The following is a 22010-nucleotide window of genomic DNA, read 5'->3' as shown; positions in this document are numbered from 1 at the left end:
TAGATAAACTGGAGTACAGCACCATGATTTTTTTTTTATTTCTGTCTTATAATAAAATCTAGCTCACAGCACAGAGGTATCCTGATCCTGGAGTGGTGTCCAGCCCCAGCAGCAGCCGTGCAATGAGGATCATGTAGTCCTTCACAAAAGACTGATGCAGAAAAACATCTGGGTCATAACATTATAAATTCATCACAGCTATGCAACAGTGGACATGAAAAAAGTGAGGTGAGTTTTCTATCAGCGACTGAACACAAGAGGGCACTTTTGCGTTACGAAGCTGCTCCGTTTCTTCAGGTAATAAATGTTTCCTCTGCCGACACATTCAGACAAATTCATTTCTTTCTTTCACCTGATATTTAGTAAGAGTCGTCAGAGGTTGTTTGGTTGTAGGTGTGTGTGTGTACCAACCTGATACAGCAGGGTGTCCAGCATGCTAATGCTGAACACTCTGCCAGCAGCGAAGGGTAGGCGAAACATGAAGGCCAAGTTGGAGCCTTTATCACGCTCTTTCTGTGGGAGAGAGAACCAGGGTCAACTGCATTTACAGCTCTGTCACTTTCCTGAAGAAAGCCAGATGGAAATGGCAAACGCATGACAACACAGTGAAAACATCTAAAAAAAAAAAACCCCTCTACATCTATTCTTGACAATTCATGTTCATAATTCTGCATACTTCAGACTGAGCCCCACCTTCTCCAGCTTGGAGAGGGCCAGTGAATAGCAGTCCTTTGCTCTGAACTGCATGAATCTCATGTTGGATGGATGAGTGAGCTCTGTGATGATGCTGAGACTGGGAAACAACCTGGAACAAGAGTGAAGAGTGACACATTAACACACTTTATTTTTACAGTACACTAATGAGACATAACAGGCAGTATTTTGGATCAAATAAAACAAAAAACAGATAATGTTCTTTATTAGACAGTATTAGATGATATTAGAGGTAATCAGGAACTGTACTGTGAACTGAAGCATACTATTTATATAATATATATATATATATATATATATACATACATATATTATACTTTATAAGAGGGTAATTTGGAGCACATTACAACAGAGCTATAGTGTAAACTAATGTGCATTATTTCATACTTTTAGACTCCTTTTTAGAATTTATTAGAGGGTAAATTATGGACACATTTCAGCAGAACCGTGCTGTAAACTAGTGTTCATTATTTCACACTCTTAGTCCCTTATTAGACTTGTAACTGCACTGTAAACTAAATTGTATTATTTTCCACTGTTAGACCCCTTATTATACTTCATTAGAGGATGTTTACGTACGAATTACAACAGAAGTGTACTGCAAATTAAAGTGAATTATTTCCCACATTACACCCTCATTAGACTTTATTAGAGGGTAATTAGAGGCACATTACAACAGAACTGTACTGTAAACTAAAGTGTATTATTTCTCACTTTTAGACCCTTATTAGACTCTATTAGATGGTAGCACTGCCTGTGAGCTGGTTCAGGCAGTCAACTCCAGCTGCACCGCAATCACATGTGACACGCCTCGCACTCTGTAGTACATATCAAACACATCCTTACAATCTGGAGGTCTGTTTAAACTGCTAAAACCCCTCATTTCTCCCTCTGCCTGTCAAGGCCATTGTTACCTTGCATCAGCATCACTGCCTGTTCATTCAGCCCCACCACCACCCCAGCATCCGCCTGCAGGCTCCGACAGGGGGTCCAAGATGTGTCCTCATCACTCCTCAATATCTCAATGCAAACATAATCTGTGAGGAGTGATGAGGTCGGAGCCGAGACGCCAAACTCTAACTGCAATAAACACTCTTAGACGTGGGTGGTCTGATTGAAATGTGTATTGTTTTTCACTGTTAGACCTTTATGAGACTTTATTAGAGGATAATTAGGTACGCATTATAACAGAACCATTCTGTAAACTAAAGTGTATTATTTCCCACTTTAGAGCCTCATTATACTTTATTATAGGGAAATTATGGACACATTACAACACACTTGTTTTTGTTTTTGTCTAATTTAATACAAACAAATAAAATACAACTGAAAATGACTTTAAAATGAGGAAATAAATGAGAATGAGACAAATATCACAAGTTATAAACTTTCAAAATAATTTTGGCAGCACGACCATGGTTTCCAGTGCACCCTCAGATAAACACAGTAACAATACAGCAATGTTTAAAAATTCAAGACCGTTCCATGAATAATATATGATCAAACATCATGATAAAAATCTGATAATTACCTGAACATGGTCTGCACATTGACAATAGTTTTGGCATCAGCCATGTAGTCCTCCTCTGCACTCATTGTACTCTCTTTATCCACAACAACCAAATTATCTGCGTAGATAATGCCACACTGCAGCAGGCTGTCCAAACTGAAACACACACACGCAAATAACAATGAGCATAACAACAGCAGACACCAATTTACCCGGAACATACTGCACATCCAATCAGACAAGTACAAAATCATCTTCAATATATTTTAATGAGAAAATAAATGTAACTTATTTTCTTACTTGTCGATGGTCCCAGCCATGTAGTAGACCATAGGAAAACAGCAGATGGCCTCCAGGAAGTGATTATCTGGCCTACAGGAAACATATGATGATTCAATTTTGTTGCCTAATGCACTTTTTACTCAAAATCCACTGATTAGTAAGATAAGAAAAAAATCTATTTTTTAGACATGGATGATGCAGGAAATGTGTTGATTGTTTGCACAACAAATGTTTAAACAGACAATCCCCTCTCCAAATCAGAAATACATATGTTTCCTCTTACCTGTAGTGCTGTTTATCCATCTAAACATTGTTTTTGTTTTGTGAGTTGAAGATTTTTGGAGACATCGGCCAGATGGAGACATGTCTGCATCCTCTCTAACATAATGGAACTGGATGGCTTGGCTTTGACAGTGCAAAGCAGCAGAAGCCATGACCCGATAATCCAGTTTCATGTAGGAACTATTTACTTTCTACTGAACTGCAGCCGCCAGCTGTATCGGTTGGCCGTTATTATCAGCCCAGTATTGGCTGTAGTTGAGTTTTCTTTCTTTCTTTTTTTTCTTATCATTTTGGTGCTTCGAGCACCACAAGTGCAGTACCACTTAGTTCCATTATATCCAGGATGATTAGTGGGTGAGAAACAGGGGTCACGTTCCCACAAAGAAAGACGATGTATGCGCATTTACGCCTGATGCACAGCAGCATAATTTCTTTGATTATTTAATTCTGTTTCCTCTCTCTGGAAAGTTACATATAACTACATTTCTTTTAGTTTTGGTGTTTAAGGTCCCACAACATTTGCAGCAGTGACATTATTGCGTTGATGAAAATGTTTACAATTACTGGAAGCAGCCTCTCTAATCAATAGAGTAAATTAAGAAAACACTCATATATCAACACAAGACAGAAATCACCTTGAAAGCTTGTGCTGCTTGACATAATTTAAAATGTAATATAGCCTACAGGGATGCATAGAAGTTCAGGTCTTTAAACTGGAGAAAGTAATACATTTAGGTGGGTGGCAGGTGGATTATTTATGCATCCATGCAGATTCCGATGATCTCGGCCCCCATCCATGTACTACTAAAAGGCAGACATCTCTACAGCCGATATTCCCATAACTCAGCAACTCACGCCAACGCAGTGTAGATGGATAAATAGCACCACATGTAAGAGGTAAAAATTATGTATTTTGGGTTGAAGTGTCCCTTTAAGTCGACCACTTACTTGTAGAAGTCTGAGATGCAAATAAAAAAAACCTCAAGATTGTAGTGTTTACTGTCTTTATTCTATGATATTATTATATGAAATGTTGCTCAGAAACACACGTTGCTTGTAAATGTAAATATAATGTGATGTTTGATGTCCCTGCTTGATGCGTTTTTAGGCTGAGGGATGGGTCCATCTGCCGCCGAGCGCTCAGAGAGATTTAGTCGCTTCATTACCGCCTGTCCTCAGCACCACCACCACCACCCCTGACAGAACATTACTTTATGCATCTGCCCAGTCCTGCTGACTAGAGACCCAAGGCTGTCGTAAGTGCCTGAATTGCGTATCCAAGTGTGTGGGTGTTTGTATTTGTGTGTGCGCTGCAGTGATAGGAAGGCTGGGAGAGGGAGAGAGAGTTTATTGTTCTGTGCGCGTTTCTATGAGCGTCCTGAGAGCTCGCATGTGGGGGCTGAAAAGGGACACATCAGGGTTGTCAATGAAAGCCTGCTTGGTGTTCTCCAAAGAAATGGTTTTCTTCATCTGTTTCTCCCCTTGTAGCAATATATATCATTCAGGTTCAAGGCAAAGCAAGTTGCTATGGTTACTGTCTGGAGCTACCGAGTGCAGCAGCGTTTTTTTTTTTATTTTTTTATTTTCTTTGTCGCTCAAAACACACCGTCACTGTGAGCAGCGGTAACCTAACATCAGGACCGACAATGGAGTTCCACCTCCACAGCCTTGTCCTGAGTGCCGCGCTGACGTGAGCTTTTAGCATACATAATGTTTCTCAGCATGACACGCTGAAAGACAGACTGACAGGGAGAGAAAGGAGCCATGTGTGCGTGTGTCGTGTGTGTGTTAAAGGGATAGTTCACTCCAAAAACATCAAAAGACATTTTTCCTCTTACTTGTGGCGCTGTTTATTCATCTGGATTGTTCTGATGTGAGCTGCAGATTTCTGGAGATGTCTGCCTTATAATTTCATTACATCTCTACGAGTGATATCTCCAGAACTGAGCAGCTCACACTAAATCAATCTAGATCAATCAAACTCGGCTTATCTTTTTATGTGGCCCACAGGAGCTTGCAAAGAATAGAATTTGCCTGTTAAAATTCTGTTATGTTATGTACAGTGTCCATGAACTACATGTCCCAGAATGCATCCCGAGTTTGTTATCTGCGCACTTAAGGCCTCCAGCTGCTAGAGATCGCAGAGTGGTCGTAGCTAGTAACATGAATAGTAGTCTAGCAGACATGGGAAGTAACTCAGTTACTCAGTGTACAAATATTTTGTGACTGTTCTTAAGTAGATTTTTCAGGTACTTTTACTCCCTACATTTGAATACAAATATTTGTACTTTCTACTTCTCACATTTTTAAAAAAGGACTTGTGAAAATTGTGTAACAAAATGTAATAAGAAGAAAATTGCTTAACAAAACAAAAACAGCATAAGACGTAAGACGTAACAAGATGAAAACACTGTAACAAGACGTAACAAGACCTAACAAGACGAAAATGACTTAAAAGAAATAATGAGATTAAAACGCGCAAAAGATGTAACAAGGTGAAAACAACAAGATGTATCATGACGTACCTAAACAAAAAAAAACATAAGACTTTTATGTTGATTTTTGTGTCTCTGTCTCTGTACTGTGATGTTGTTCCTCTTTTCTGATTTAAAGACAAAATAATGGTGAATTTTCAACCCAGTGAAGCATTTTTAAAATGATTTTTAAAATGCATTTTAAAATTGTGATCCTGCGAATCTGTTACTCCACAAGCACGACTACTGGGAAAATACTTTTTGATTTTGGGGTGAATTGTCCCTTTAATGTGAACTCACGGGTTATCCAGCAGCAAAACAATGGGGTTGAGTTCTTTCCGTGGTCGATAATAAGCTCTGAGAGGCACAATGAAGTTATAAAGGCCGTTCCCGGCAGTCTCGGCAGACACAATGATGAGCTTGTTTTTAAAACCATAAGCCTTCGCATCCTCAAAGCTGTTGTGCCTGCAACCCTGCAAAATAAATAAATAAATAAATAAATGAATGAATAAACAAAGAAATACAGGTATCTTAGGTTTGCTTTTATCAAGTGAAGGACAGAGAGAGAAAGAGGAGGGCAGAAATGGAAAGAATGACGGAGGCAGTCAGTAATTGAGTGACTAAGTTGGAGGAAGAGCGACTGCCCACCTGGTCGAGTCGTAGGCAGCAAAACGGGGCTTTCTCAGCCAACAGATGGCACAAGGTGGGCGAGCTCCCAATGTACGGAGAGTTAGGGGGATAACCTTTCACGTACCTGCCAACCAATCCAAAAAGCATGAATGACACATCTCATGGTTACTGTATTCAAAGCGTTCAGTCAGCTCTTCTGGTTGTAATTTCTTGTTCTAACAAAAAAAAAAAGGGTAAAGCTTTTTCCTGTGTCAAGCAAGTTGAAAGTTAAGAGGCAATTTTCAGAGTATGAATTCGCTAATTTATTCATGTTACCTTGGAAATCAACATTCAGGTTCAACTGCATGCTGGGCAAATTATTCACAAAATGTCAACAGGTACAATAAAAGAAAAATATTTTGTTTTTCTTTAGTTAGATATTTTGTGAGGTTGCATAACGGTAAAGAAACAAGACTCAATTGGATGATGTACGATTGTTGTTCTTAATTTGCATTAATTTGCAAGTTTAATTTAAATATATATCAAAAGACTGTGGTTTCAATCGTTTTTGGCTGAAATTAAACAGCATTAATTGATTGAAACCGTCTGTAGCCGGCTGAAAGCCAGTTTGAATTTATATTATATATATACAAAAGTAAGCAAGCAAAAATATATTAAAGTAGCTCAGTACCAGTGATGCATGAAGTATTCAGATTTTTTACTTACAGTAAGTAACAGTAGGAATACCACAATATAAATATACCCCATTATGTGCAAGAGTCCGCATGCAAGTCTCTAAAAGTAAGTTTGTATTATCAATAAATATACTTAAAGTCACAACAGTGTATGAATAAACATTTCATATCATGATTGCGGTGAACAAAATAATTACGGTTATTATCGATTTTCCAAAAGTGCAGAATTCATTCATTTATTCATGTTACCTTGGAAAACAGCAAGTAGGTTCAACTGCATGCCGCATAAATTATTCATGATTATTTACATTATTCACTATTATTCACGTACACTGCATCAGAACAGTTGTTATCTGGGTTAATGCTAATAAATAACTTTTCTATCTAACCCAGGTCTCTCTGTGGGGACAGCAGCTGAAAGTTCTAACACATATTACAAATTACATGTGAGCAACAAACTGTGGCAATATGAGAATTAATAAAGTTACCAGCCAAACACTTAATTTCGTCTGCCATGTTTTGCAAATATAACGCCAACAGACAAAAACTCGGCATGTCGTGTTCCAAAATCTCCCCAAACTTTAGTTGTTGTTGTTGTTGTTGTTCCAACACCAGGAGTAAGAGTGAGTAGAACATTTGAGGGTTTTTTTATTATTATTATTTTACAGTCTGTGTTATTTGCTCCACTTTCTTGTGGTTAGATTTTTAAGATATGAGTGTTTGTATAGATGCCAGGAAAGCTTACTCAGTAGATGAGTGGTCTTTCTCATCCGGGAAGACAGAGTCATCTTCTGATTGGTCACTGAGGAGGTCACATGGCAGAATTGAGGAGGAGTCAGCGATCTCCTGAACCGGAGCGATGCTCGGCCGGCGGCCGCCCGTCCCGTTTGCTGAAGGCGGGATCAGTTTACCGCTTGAGGGGTCAGGGGGACTCGTATTCTGAAGATCAATGGCAACAGTGCCTGTAAATTAAATTCACCTGAGCTTTAAATCACACATAAAGAACCAGAGTCTCCACAGTCGATCTAAATTCATCATCAAGAGCAGTTCATCATCGTGTCTCACCCATGCTAGCGATGATACTGTGCACAGGGAGCTGTGAGGGTCCGTCGTAGAGTCCCCCGGCAGGGCGGCCCTTCCTCTCCTCCTGGTTGAAGATGAAGGCGGAGTTCTCCTCCTTGGTGATGTTGATGTAGTAGCAGGTGTCTGTGGCAGCCATGATGTGGCGCGGGCCAGGATTCAGCAGAATGCTCTTGTTGTCTTCCCTCTTTATACCAATTAGACAAACGCCGTACCTGCATGTCACATACCTGCTGTTAGCATATATCATTACATTTAAAGCCATAAAAACCTGGGACTTCATAGCTAAGCATTGATGCGTGTTGCGTAAATGCAGAATATATAAATTCTGCCACTATCTCACATTAAAACAATTAAATGATGATGTTGTGATGTATTGTGGGAGTTGTTATCTTCACTGTTAACAAACACCATAGCTGATAAAAATCTGTCTGACATGACTCAGGCAGAAATCATGTTCATGGACGAGGAAATATTAAGGTTTAATTTACATTATGTTTAGTCACGTTAGCCAATGTTATTCTGTGTTTTCTCAGAAGTTATAGCAACTTGTAACTAGCTAGCAACAGCTAGCAGTAAACTCACCGTTACCTTAAATAAAATTATGTATTTTTCTGCATGTGAACATTGTTGGAGACATTGGGGATATATAAAAATATATAACATGTCATTTTTAGACATTTTAATGCTGAAATGTTACATATTATAGCTTTAAAGGGATTGTTCAAATTTTTGGGAAATACGCTTACTGGTATTTGCTTTCTTGCTGAGAGTTAGCATAGTTTTGCTTAGCATAAACACTAGAGACGGGAGGAGATATAGACCGAAAAAATGTCCCACTGGACCAAAGAGTTATCCGACAGCCTGTTATCCCAAAAACAAATGGTCTGAGGGCCCATTGCTCTGAAAATAATTAATATCACACATTCTGGAACAGCCAAGACAACAAAGAAACTGTAGACGTTAAGGACAGCTCCGACTGAGTTTTCGATCAGCCAACATTTTAGGATGCAGGTGATTGAGGGGTTGAGGTCATGATTTTATTCTGACATCAGAAAACTGTCTGCAACAGTAAAATAGCTTAACATCTCATGTGATGTAGGGCCAGAAAGACAATTTTCTGCCAAGCTAAGCTAACCAACTGGTGGTTGTAGCAAAATAACTATAGCATGTAACTCTCCAAAGAAACCTATTTTTAAACTTGGGATGATGTGTTGATTCGTGAGCATTACAGGCGTTTCGAGGTGTTACCTTCAGATAAGTTCAAGCCATTCCTTCTTTTCAGTCTTTATGAAAGGCTAACTGATTGGATCCTGCAGCTAGTTGTGTAATTTGATCTTCTTATCTAAATCTCAGCAAGAAAACCAATAAGCAGTTTCTTTAAGTTACACCACAAGCGTTGTCTGAACATAGTTCTCAACTTTTGTAGCATTGAGCTGAAAAAGGTTTGCGTAGTCTCTAGCATATTTGACATCACTTTTTTTTTTAGCACAACAAGAAACACCTACCAAGTTAAATGTTCTTTTTGCATTGATTTGATCTGTACAAAATTCACATTAAACTAGGATGAGACAAAAAAAAAAAGTTGTGCACTACTTCTGTCCTTGATTGTACAAGATGATACCACATCAAACAGACAAACGAACATTGACAGTTACAGTGACAAATAACAAATAACAACCCCTGGTGTATTTTCAACTTGTCAGCATCTGAAGGAGATGCTTTAGCTTACATGTCAACTCACTTCTTGTGAGCATGAAAGGAAGCATACGTGAAGCTTTTGCCATTATATTCTCCAAAGAACTTGCTGTCACACACTCGGATGTGGTAGACCTCGTTGCCGGAGCAACATCCGTACATCCTCTGCCACTGCTCCGGAGACTGCTGTCCCTCTCTGTGTTCACGCAGGGAAAACACAAACATACAACAGGTTAATAAACGTGATGCTTTCTCTTTACCACATACGCTAATATAAATGTAGTCTTGACAAACCCCGTTAAAACGGTTAAAACCTGCTTTTGAGAACATCTATTCAGGATCAGTCATTCACGTCATTTCCAAAACCCTCCATCTCCTGTCTCCACGTCCCTCCAGACCCTCGATGTCTCGCTGGGTCTCCTGAGTCTCTTTCTGGTGAAAGCAGCTTGATCCATCTGTCAGTCAGTTGGCTTCGCTCTAGTATACCCTTTGTAATGACTTCCGGTAATTACAGTAATTGCTCGAGCACTTTGATGGAGTTTAATGGGTTACAAGAGATGCTCAGAACAACGCCAAGGTAACAGTTTGCATACTTGTTTCGTAGCACTTACAAATATTTACATAAGATGTCTTATAAACCATATTTCATACTTTATGGCACCCATACTATAACTGTGTCATTATAAAAGACAATATGCACATTATTATCAATATCTCCTTTTCCTTTTTAAACTTATTTCGGTAACACTTTTCTTGAAGGGGTGTGCATAAGACTGTCATAACCATGTCATGACACCTGTCATGAACATGAGGGCGTCTTTATGAATTTTTGAGTTTATGACTGTTTTCATCAAGTGAAATTCTTGTAAACATGTAATTTTTAATGCAAAGTTGACATTGTTTGAGATGTGCTCGTTATGACAACTTGACATTAACCATGGCAACATAACCTGTCAATGTCTTTATCATGACAACTTGACATTATCAGACTTAAAGAAACTATTTAGCTTCATGAACTTTACATAGTGCTGTCATATGTGGATTGTTTTGACACTGGCCGTTATGAGACCATTATAGGTGTGTTATGAATATTTTCTTTGACCTCGAGTGTAGTGGTACATTTTGGACTTGTCAGAAAGACGACATTAAATGTTATAAGGCCAGTTTGACGACAGGTAATGCATCACCAATATTGTGATATACTGCAATACTGTAACTGTCATTGTATAAAGAATAAATACCATATATTTGAGTTAAAAAAAAAAAAAAGTAAAACTACATGTGTCAAAACATAAAGCTAAAACGTTTCTTTAAATTTGATCATGTCAAGTTGTTATGAGGAGGATATTGACAGGTTATGCTGCCTTGTTTAATGTCAAGATGCCATTACAAAGACAATATTGGATTGGTTAATGTCTAGTTGTCATAACTAAGACATTATTGAATTGGGTAATGTCATGTTGTTATAAAAAAAAAGATACTGTTGGCTTTATTAATGTCAAGTTGTCATAACAAAGACATCTCAAACAGTGTCAACTTTACATGAAAAATGACATAATTGCCCAAATGACAATTATTGACAACAGTCATGAACACTCATAAAGACTCCCTCATGTTCATGACAGGTGTCATGGCATCGTTATGACAGCGTAATGACAGTCCTATGCACACCCCATCAAATAAAATGTTAGCCTTATTTTCCCACTGAACATCCTTGATAAGCGCTCAAAGACGCCCACACATGCAATTCAAACACATGAAACATACCTTTGCATAAACATGCTCCCTCAAACACAGTCAGACAACTTATAATACACACTCATATACACCACTGTAGCCGTTGTGTAAAACCTCAAAGCCTGTGCGCCTTTGTCTAATAAAAAATACACAAAGCCTCACTTTCCAAAGAGTTGTCAGAAACACAGTAAGTGCTGTAGCCCATTGATTCCCCTTTCTCTCAGCCATTGACATCAGCTTTCTAAAGTGAACTGTATGCATGCTGTGAAAAATCATTTTTCACCGGAGAGCTTTTCACACCGCCTTACAGAGAACACATCCTAAAAATCCATTTAGCTGCCGCCCGTTCTCTTTTTTGGTTTAATGCACTCTCTTTGCCTCCTGCGGTTTTCCACAACAAACTTTTGTCTTTGCTCGGGCTTGTTCACCTCTCCGTGCCGCTTCCATGGAAGATAATACAGCACATAGGTCAGCAGATGTGAAGAAATCTGAACTTTGCGATCACAGTAAGAAGAAATCAAAAGGCCCGAAGAGGCCTCCAGTTATGCAAGATGACTGACCGTCCGCGGGAGGTGTGCACAAGGAGCGTGACCAAGGTGGAGGTGGCGGGACACACGCAGTTGAGAGCCAACATGGCGTATTTGAACTCCTCCTCACACACAACATGATCTGAAAAGAAGCAAATGATCAGAGAGGCTGTCAAAGAAGTAAAACTTCTTTATCTTGTGTTACACAGGAGGTTGTTTATAAGTAGAATTTTACAGGAATAGTTTGACATTTTGTAAAATGCTTATTTGCTTTCTGCACGAGACTTAGTTGAGGAGGTTGCTACCTCTCTTTTAACTGTCTGTTAAAGCTGCAGTCGAACATACACAACACAAAACCTCTCTGTGCTGCTGAGCCCCCCCACCAAACGCAAAACCTCTCTCCTCTCTCCACAGCCAGAGCCTTGCCAAGATCCTGGTCCCTCTCACCACGATTCATCTTCTCAAAGACGCCCCTCCAGCGCTGCAACATCGCGGGAGCGGGATGAGAGGCTCGTACACCACACACACACACACACACACACACACACACACACACACACACACACACACACACACACCACTGTTCCCTCTCAAAAGTTATTCCCCGCTGTGTCATAATGCCTCTTTGCCACTCGTGATACAAGCGGCATGTCATCAAACATAATGAGCCTGTAGCTCCATGTGGAGCTGAGGCGAGTTCACAGCGAGTTTTTATTGGCTACATCGGTGTAGTCAACGCCGCTACTGGAAATTTAGTCGGTGGATTTTCTGCAGGATAGAGTCAGGCTAACTGTTTCCCCCTGTTTCTAATCTTTATGCTAAGCTAAGATAAGCTAACAGGCTCCCAGCACTACCCTGGTGATTTTTTTTTGGCCAGTTGGACGCAGCGGAACAAACTGTGAACACAACACTGATATACTGTCACCTTTTAAGTGACAAACTTTAACAATCAGTTGCCTACATGGTTTGAATTACAGAGGCGCTAAGGGGAGCTCGGCTCGGACAAGGACATGAGCTCCCCTAAAAGTCTATTTTGTGACATTTGAGAGGAGCTCTAAAACATGATGGTCCTAAAATAATGCTATGTGTCTGTATGTTGTGCATTCATCTGCTCATAACATTATAAGAGAGCAAAAAGGGGCGGGGCTTCCCTGAAGGTTTATTACTAAAAGTGACCCTTTTCCAGTCATGTGATCCACCAAACAATGACTTTCAGTTGCTTTACTGGACTCTAACTCTCAGCCAAAAAGCAAATCAGCATCTCTCTGACAGTTTAGAAACTCTCACCTGCAAATTTAACATGGAACTTATTTTCAGGTTTGAGTATCTGCACATAAAGCGGACAATTTGGAGCAAAATCCTTCACCGCCCAGGCTCTCAGGATGGTCTGATGGTCCTGAGGGGAAACAGTCAAAGATAATGTATAATCATCCTTGCATTTTCTAATTAGTCTCCTTTAATTAGTTAGTAATTGTCTTCATGACTGACGGCATTAATGACTTGAGTTTATGTAAACAAATGAATGACAGCTCATAACTGACAAAGAGTTACACGACAGAGAGTTCATCTGTTGTTGTCCTTCTTACCGCAGCCATGCGATCCACCTCGTTACGGCTGCTCAGAATGAAACAAGCCTCTGCGTCATCCATTCTGCAGCACCCGGACAAGTTGACAAATAATAGAACAAAGTCAAAATACATAAAAAAAAACAAAGGCAAAATGCAAAACAGAAAGAAGAACAAAAAAATCACAAACCCTGCCACAAAAGAATCAGACAATCAAAACGCGAAAGCTTGAAATGACCATTGACCAGACGAAAGAGATAACAGCAACATCCTTTGATTCGATATTTAATTTATCATGGCCTGAAGTATAGACAAACGCTCACGGATTAACCTAAAATGCTCTATATGTGCTGTCTGTGAATGTGGAACTGTTTTTGCATATGATTAACACAGCCAGGAGAGAGCAGAATGCAAAACAAGTGTGGGAGGATTCTGAAACGGTGCCAGATGCAGGATGTAAGCTCGACACACACCCAGTCCTCTACTTGTAATTGCTCTATCAGAGCCCTGCCAAATGTATGCGGTGTATGAAGTTATATAACGAATTCATCAAAGTAATACTTCGGCGTTTGGCGTTTTTTTTTCCTTACCTTATGGCACATCTGTTGCACAGGACCGTTGTGCTTTGACACGCTATTTTATGTCTTTTGCATTTGCTGCTTTAGTATAGTAGAGACAGATTTTAAAAAATAATGATTATCAAACTGAAGCAGGAACCTTTAGTTCCCTCTGTTAGTAACGGAGGGTTTCTGATGACGTTGCCAGGGTTATTTTCAAATCTCTCAGAGCCACATACGATATTAACTGTTTTCACAGGTGTACCACTGCCAGTGACGAGTAAACTGACCTGTATGTGTAAAATCATTTGGATTCACCCTTCGAGCTTGGCGGTATCTCTGTTAAGTACTCGCACGCATGTGATTAAAGGGACACTTTTTTTTTTTTTTGTAGTGGGGTTATATGAGGTACTTATCAATCGTCAGTGTGTTACCTACAGCAGATGGTAGTCGACACCATTAGGTGTACGCTGCATTTAGAATATTTTCACCATTTTACCTCGCTGTCAGACAGCCTTTTCTAACAGGCTGTTACGTAAGACAAATATTGGTCTTTATCACTCAACCAAAATCGTTTTGCAAAAACTTGCAGAACACAAACATCGCTGGTCGGCCGCTGCCTTGATTGGTTTGTTTGTGTTATTGTGTGGCTTTGGTCGACCTCAACTGACCCTTTAAAACACAATAACACAATCAAACTAACAGATTGAGGCAGCGGTAAACCCACAACTCCCGCATTCTGCAAGGTAAAATGACTAATTCTGCCCATGGAGTCTGGTTGCTTTGGAAAGAGCGATATTTGGCTTAAATAATAGCAGTTTCCCATCGGAAAAAGACTGACAGCAAGGGACAACTGTGAAAATATTCTAAATATAGCGTACGCTTAAACTAGGGCTGCCCCCCCCCCATAGTAGACTAAACTGAGAAAAAAAAAAAAACTCAAAAACTCGGGAGCAGGGAAAGGAGGTGCCAGACAATTAAAGAGTGAGTTTGTGTTGGTGAGTTAATTTATAAGCATAATGCCACATCACTTATTGTGTTGATGAGTCTGTGAGTATTTGTTTTGTGTGAAACTGGAAGTTATGTAGAACTTATATTGTGTTGGCTTTTCCTTTTTTTAAAGGCTGTGTTACGTACCACAGTGTCTGTGTGGTGCTGTGATCTCCTGTGCCCAGGTTCTGCCCCTCCCCCCCCTTGCAGGTTGTAGTGATTGGCATCAGGTGCAGCTGCTCTGCAATCAGGACCTGGTGCTTAAAAGCCTGGAGAGTGCAGCCGATCAGGCCCAGTGGGCCATTCGGCAGACTACTGTCTGCTAGTCTGTGGTTTAATCCTTAGACTACTCGTGGCGGTTGACAAGTGCTTCGCTAGCACTTTCAGCTAGTGAAGTCTCTTTGTCTTTCATGTGCCTTGTTTACCTCCATGGTTGGTAAGGGCACTCACCTGGGCGCCCCATGTGCTTTGCTAGTCCCGTCAGCTAGCAAAGGCACTCTGTGTTGTTTGTGTTGTGTTCTTGTTAGCCTCCCCGGCTAGCATGGACACTTGTTGTCTTTTGTGTGTTGTGTTGTTTAATTTAGTAGGTTAAGTTAATCCTTTTGTTAGTTTAATTAGTTAACTTAATTTGACACATTTGTTAATAAAAGAACCTTTGTTTACATAATTTTGTCTCAGTTCTCCTTCCTTCTTTTTTCTCCTAGGTAATTTTATTTAATGTTGCACCCCTCATCCCCTTGTCCAACTTGGGGTCGTAACAGGCTGGATTACAATAAGTGATTTTAAGTAATGATTTTAGTAATTTTCTGAATGTACCAGATTGTCTTAACCACTCTATTATTTGCCTTTACCCAATTAGTTATTCAGTAATTATCAGAAAATCTTAATATTTTGTGAAAGCACCAATATTCATCCCCACAATACTGTTTTAATATTAAGGTATTTGATCAGAAATAGTGTGATTTTTACTCATTTTATCACCTCAGCCACTTCAAACAATTAAATTAATATCATAAACGACTATGACTCGACTAACGATGAGGAGAATCTTTATTCAGGGGCAGCTCTAACTTAAACTGCCTTTTTGAAAGAGGCTTTAACACTTTTTGTTGCTGACCCTGTCCACAGCACTACACTGATTATCTTCCTCCTGTTTCTTTCAGGCCAACCGACATCTACTGCAGGTAATAAACTGACTATGGATAAGACCTTATACAACCCCAGCACTTCTAAACGATCCCTTTTAGGCCTCCAAAATAAACTTTCCTTGACGTACAGATTGGCAGTAGGTTTTTCAGTCCTTTTATCTGTGTTTCCACATAGTCTCATGATTCATAACACTTTCAGAACTTAAAATTATCTGATGAATGTGAGACAGATCATGTTTGTTTCATCACAGAAAGGGGTCCAACAGCTGAGTCTGAAAAGACATGGGTATCGCCTGAATGAATAATTACACTGTGGTATGAGTATGAGGCAACACAATAGCTCTGACAAGCCTATTTACTGAGAAAGGAATGAGAGAATAGAGAAAGTAATGAGAGAATATCTGGGTGACATTAAAGAACGGAAGGACAATAGAGATTCAGATCCCACTGATGGTTTGGAGCAATTTTTTTATACCTGCCTTAAGTGCAGAATATAAAATGTTCCAGACAGTTTGATCGGAGGCGAAGCCGTGCAGGTGCAGCAAAGTCCGACTGGCAATCAGAAAAACCTGTGAAGCTGTCTTTATTTTCCTGCAGCATCGGGAACATCAACATAATGCGCTGAAGTAAACATCTCACACCTGATCCTCCTGATACAGACACTGTTTATGCCAATCACTAAAATCTGTCGTCCTTCCAGTAGGCCCGTTTGTAATGGGATATCAAAGTTAGATGATTTGTTTCACCTTTAATTATAGCAATTACAGTAATTACACAAATCAGTGTAATTTCTCAGAACAGCCGAATTTGTTTGGTAAAATGAAAAGTCTATTACCAGACAGCATATCAGCAGCACTGTCAGCTAAAAGACTAAGAGTTTACAGCTACGCTAGCAGCTCTGAGGCTCGGCGCTGTGGTGCGTGGAGCTAAATGTTAACGTGAACAACATACTTGAATTAAAAAAACTCCAGCAGGGCTTTCTTCGGGTCTTAAGCTTGGAAAATCTGACCAAATATTTAGGCTTAAGCCTTCCTCTCGCTAAGGTCGGGCATAAATCTTGCACCTTCAAAGTTGTTTCTGTGTTTACTGACTTTAAATAACGCAGCTAATAACACTGATCAACACTGACTACGGCGCGTCCATATCGACTTTCCCGATTTCCACACCGACCAAACCACTTAAAGCAGAGAAATATTCTCCAAACACATCAACAGTGATGTCACTGTATGACTCAGTGAGAAGGACCCCGACGGTTTCATGGATTTTTCTCAAAGAAACATCTTTTATTTTTTTTGCCTTGCTCGGGAGGTCTCTCCACTTTTTCAGCACATTGTTTTCCGAACAAAGGCTGCCCGAGTATGAACAATCATTTATGGCCTCTCTTATTTCCCTCCAAGTCGACTCCTTCTCCTTATTTGTTATTATGGTGGACTGATAAGAAGTCTGAACAGCTCTATTCATTTTCTTATTCTAATGTCTGTGACGCTGCAGTTTCTTTTTGTTTAGTGCTTCATATCATTGGTGCAAATTAAAAGTGATTAGCTACAAACTAGCAAGACAGCAGAAGATTGTTAACAATGCAGCCTATAAAATGTTTGCTGCAAGGCAGTAGCCATAGTTGCATGTGCATTCACACGGACGTGCATTAAGACCAGGCGTAGTAGAGACAAGGCTCAAGTTTGGTCGATGCAACCGAGGTTACGCCCATTCTGAGGCTTGATCTTAACAAAGACCAAAGACCAGTTGGTACAACCCATCCTATGTAAATATAAGATACTCTGGGACTCAGCCAAGGCTGCAGTTAAAAAGCCTTTATTAGTTAGGGAATATCAAAGTTAAAAATCACAAAAGGAGGACGCAAATTAGTTTCGACCACACTGGATCTTCCTTATAGCATGGCTGGAATGTCTCGGTTCCTCATAAAGACAATTAGCGGTCAGGAGGCTAAATTTCACCAGCATATCATACAATAAATAGACCACAAGTAGACTATGTGGAAAAGAAATTCAGTCACAGTACACTGTAAAAAGTGAAAGGCCGAGAAAAGTTTTAAGTAAAGCAACCAGCTGAAGAACCTTCTTGAGCTTAGTCAACTATGAGAAAATCAGTTGCGTTCACTCAAAGTGCTATATTAAGTTTGTAAAACCCTAAAATAAGTATTTAAATCTGTGTATGTGCTGACGTTTGGAAAACTTAAATTATTACATTTGATTAACTAAAAACTGTGTGTTCATATTTGACTTATACCGTATACTACAGCGTAAGTCAATATATGTCTCAGAGCAGCATTCAAACACATACATATGTATAACACTTAGTCTATATCTTAAAATATCAGACAGCTGCTGGACTCAAACCCAAAATGTTTTCAAAATGAGACATACATCCCCAAATAATGATTTCTTTTGCTGTTTTCAATCTATAAGAACACACTTTACATTTCATCAATAGTAGTTAAGTTTTCTGAACGTAAACACATGAACAGACCCGAATAGCAATGACAAATCTAAGAAAGCACTCTGAGTGAACCTAAGCTGACACAATCAATTAGTGCTTAGTTGATTAAATTCAAACTCATAACCATAAACATGACAAAATGAATAAAAAAAAACCAGAGAAATAAATTAGAAAATTAAAGTAACATCACTAACACCCACAACAATGAAAGGGTTTCATTCTTGTGGGTTTTACTGATGATGATAATTTATTATTTTTATTGTTGTGGTTATAATTATTACTGTGACTGTGAATTTCACAATTTCGATAGCGTCCATATTTCCATTCGATATGCTGGTGTAATTTAGCCTCCTGACCACAAGCTCTCTTTATAAGGAACCACGACATCGACTCCTCTGTCCAGCCACGCCCTGAGGAAGACCCAGTGTGGGTCCAAAACTGGTCGGCATCCTCCTTTTATGATTTTTAAATTTAATATGCCTACAAGTGCCCGTGACACTTTTAAAATGATTAGAAAACAAATGCAGTTACTTAGAAAGAAAAGTGTTTTGGGTGCTGGTCACTTCTGCCTCTGATCTTTCCTTGCCTTGTTGAATTCAGTGCAAAAACAGTACAGAGGGTGCAGTGGACAAAACTTAAGACTATCTGAAATACATTCAGAAGGTCGTCGATAATATTTGCCGTCGGGGGCCTGGCAGCTCTGTTCTTCCATGACTCTGTTTCTGAACCACTTGAGATGGCGAGATCCATATATCTTCTCTCTGCTCTTATTAGGGTCATCCCTCAGGCAACAGTTCCACCTAGATACGATTTAGATCTTTTTTTTTCTTTGCTGACTTTTATTTCAAGGCGTCTGATATTGCTTCATTGGAGGAAATCTGACCCCCCCCCCCCCCCCCCCCAACGCTGACTGGTTTTAGGACGTATTGAATTTTAGTGAGGTTAGTGAAGAAGTATTGCCTGCGAGGAACGGTCGCTAGATTTGATTTAACATTTAGCTCCCTGTCACGAAAAAGCTGTTAGTTTGTTTCAACACATGAAAAGTAAAATCTGCTCAGAAGACTTAACCCCATAACCTTAAATTCATTTTTCACCCCTTTGTTAAATTACTATCTTGCATCCTTCTGTTCTCATTATTATTATTTTCTTCTTTCTCCCCCTTTTTTTTTTTTTTAACCTTTTTTTAAGTCTATCTGGATTCATGTACATACCTGTGCATGCATACATAGGTGTATGTACATAGGTATATAATTACAGAACCATATTATTGCCACACCAGAAAAAGAAAAATGGATCAGTATCAGTATGTTATAACCTGAACAGTTTATTGTTATATTAATTTCTTTGATGTTATAACAAGATATTTTCACGTTCTTACGACATACAAACTTATCGTATTCTAACAAGAAACTTTTCTTATACAATTTGTCTCATTATAACATGAAAGATTTTATGTTATAATGAGAACTTGTTACAGCTGATGTTATAAGAACATACTGCATGTATTTACATGTTGTAATAATGAGAAAAAAATCATGATATAATGTGAAGAACATCTTGTTTTAACAAAAAACTTCTTACATTATAACATGATACTGATCTCTCTTTTTCTTTTTATGGCGTGGCATTAATATGCAGATATATATATATATATTTGTATATATGTTGTTTGGTTGCTGAATTTATATTGCGTGTTGGAAACATCGTCAGAAATGTTGTGCTAACTCATCTTGTAGATACTGAGATATATTTAACTGGTTAAATGTAACCTTTGTCCTGCTGGTGGATCATAAAAATCTGCACAGATGTCGTTTGTAGGATCTGTCACTTACTTCGCTCTTAGCAGGTCCTGGTCTTTGAGAACAGATCCTTGCAGATAGATCACCCTTTGAGACCACAGAGGGATCTGTAGCACCCTCCGCACCTGGATGTCCATTTCAGTCGGGCACAGGATCACCACGTAGTAATCCTTTGAGATTACACAAGAACCACAATAGTGTCTACTTAGGAGCGCAGACAGAACCATGTAGATGATATTAAAGTCACTAAATCTGGCTGTAAATGTCCTTATATGTCTCAGTTACTGTCTAATCAGAGGTATTATACATTTCCAAAACACAAATCTGAACACTGGATTAGAGTCAACAATTTTTATAGAGTGAATTTTAGATTTTCTCTTTTCATCAGAAAAAAGAAGCTGTCAATAGCCGTGAAAAAAGTCAATTTTCGCCATGTTTTTAGGACTAAAATGTCATATAAATCGTGCCATGAATCATGTATGAGCAAAGCCTTTTGTTAAAGCCCTCAGAATATTGACAGGAATAAAACTGAAATGTTTGGTGCATGTAAGTGCTACTGAAGTGGAAACTTCTGGCTCAAAATATAAAAAAAATAATACTCATTTTGAGAAAATGGCCTTTCCATAAAGGTGAATAGTTAAAAACATTAATTAATAAATATCACCATGAATCTTCTCAAGTTGATTACACACATTAAGACTATTATGATTATTTTTTGGATTATAAATTCTCTAAGATTTTAGATTTAAATTACAAATGAGGTATTATGCAACTAAATATGCATAAATGTGCATAATTTTCAAGAACAGAAATCTGAACTAAAACAAATTTGGGGGCGTTTTCTATCCACTAGTTTGAGAGAATACATATTATGGATGTAAAATAGACCAAAATCTAAAAGTTGACCTCCAAAATGTCTCTGTTTTCTCTTTAAATATCCTTAGAAACAAACCATGCAAACTATTATCACATCCTGTATTTGCACTCCAGAGGATAAAAATGCTTATCTTGTGTAGTTTAGTACCTGCAGTCTGGGATGAGCGTAGAATTCATTGAGAAAATCCATGAGCAGGTCTATCTTTAGTGCGCTGACACAGAGCACTACATGTTTCTCCGTCTGCGCTCTGTGGCGGCTGTAATTCCCTCCAGACTTCTGTCTCTCCATCCACAGGTACATCAGCTCCTCAAACTGACACAACAACAACAACAACAACAACAACAAGCTGAGTGAAACCGCAGCCCACGCACAGGAACATTCAGAGGATTATTCCAGCGTCTTCCTACCTGCAGAGGCAGAACCACCAGAGCCACGCAGATCATGATGACCACCAGCAGCTGCGACGGCCAGATGCGGGGCGTGACGTCTCCGAAGCCGACGGTGGAGAAGGTGACGATGCAGAAGTAGAAGGAGTTGAAGAGGGAGAGGTTTTTTCCTGCTCGCTCCAGGTGCTGGATTCCACATGTGCTGCGTAGAACAGGTCAGATAAAACCATATATACAAACAAACACACAATGCCAGCAGTTACGACTTGCATGAACTCTTCACTATGAAGCAGTAACAGACTTTCTGATGAGTTAAAAGCATAATGGAATATATCAATACAGTTATTTATAGAATTAAAATGCATTGCAAAAGAGATTAAAATCTTTATACTTCTTCTTTAGCTTGTGATAAATTGGTAAAAAAGACGAAAAGCTTTATTTTTTTTCATTTGTTTGTGATTTCTGCTTGTATAAATGACATTGCCTTGACTGGACTTGCTATTTACAATCTTGTGATAAAATAAATTAAAATTTGATTAGGTTTTGCAATTTTTTAAAAACTTTTCCTAGCTTATTGTATTCTGAACTCACTTTGTTCTTGTTTTTATTTTCATTTACAGGTC

At 39.0% G+C, this 22010-nt stretch overlaps 1 protein-coding gene across 2 annotated transcripts in view; it reads right to left on the bottom strand.

The window, feature by feature from the left end:
- kcnt1a (potassium sodium-activated channel subfamily T member 1a) overlaps window positions 1-22010 on the bottom strand; it is a 51520-nt gene that overhangs the window by 6623 nt on the left and 22887 nt on the right. For both annotated transcript variants that reach the window (XM_084745705.1, XM_084745706.1), the window contains 16 exons: window positions 21409-21589; window positions 21149-21313; window positions 20158-20294; window positions 13195-13258; window positions 12896-13004; window positions 11642-11750; window positions 9391-9540; window positions 7632-7861; window positions 7312-7528; window positions 5911-6016; window positions 5563-5735; window positions 2525-2596; window positions 2246-2380; window positions 694-805; window positions 412-513; window positions 68-151 (listed from right to left, as the gene is read on the bottom strand). In XM_084745705.1, the coding sequence (XP_084601831.1) occupies window positions 68-151; window positions 412-513; window positions 694-805; window positions 2246-2380; window positions 2525-2596; window positions 5563-5735; window positions 5911-6016; window positions 7312-7528; window positions 7632-7861; window positions 9391-9540; window positions 11642-11750; window positions 12896-13004; window positions 13195-13258; window positions 20158-20294; window positions 21149-21313; window positions 21409-21589 (2146 nt within the window). The remainder of the gene's footprint in view (window positions 1-67; window positions 152-411; window positions 514-693; window positions 806-2245; window positions 2381-2524; window positions 2597-5562; window positions 5736-5910; window positions 6017-7311; window positions 7529-7631; window positions 7862-9390; window positions 9541-11641; window positions 11751-12895; window positions 13005-13194; window positions 13259-20157; window positions 20295-21148; window positions 21314-21408; window positions 21590-22010) is intronic.

Source organism: Lutjanus erythropterus, chromosome 20 (genome assembly GCF_056507025.1).
Source record: "Lutjanus erythropterus isolate fLutEry1 chromosome 20, fLutEry1.hap2, whole genome shotgun sequence".
Taxonomy (NCBI): domain Eukaryota; kingdom Metazoa; phylum Chordata; class Actinopteri; order Lutjaniformes; family Lutjanidae; genus Lutjanus; species Lutjanus erythropterus.
Note: the sequence above shows the minus strand (reverse complement) of the source record. Positions and strands in the feature narration are given on the sequence as shown.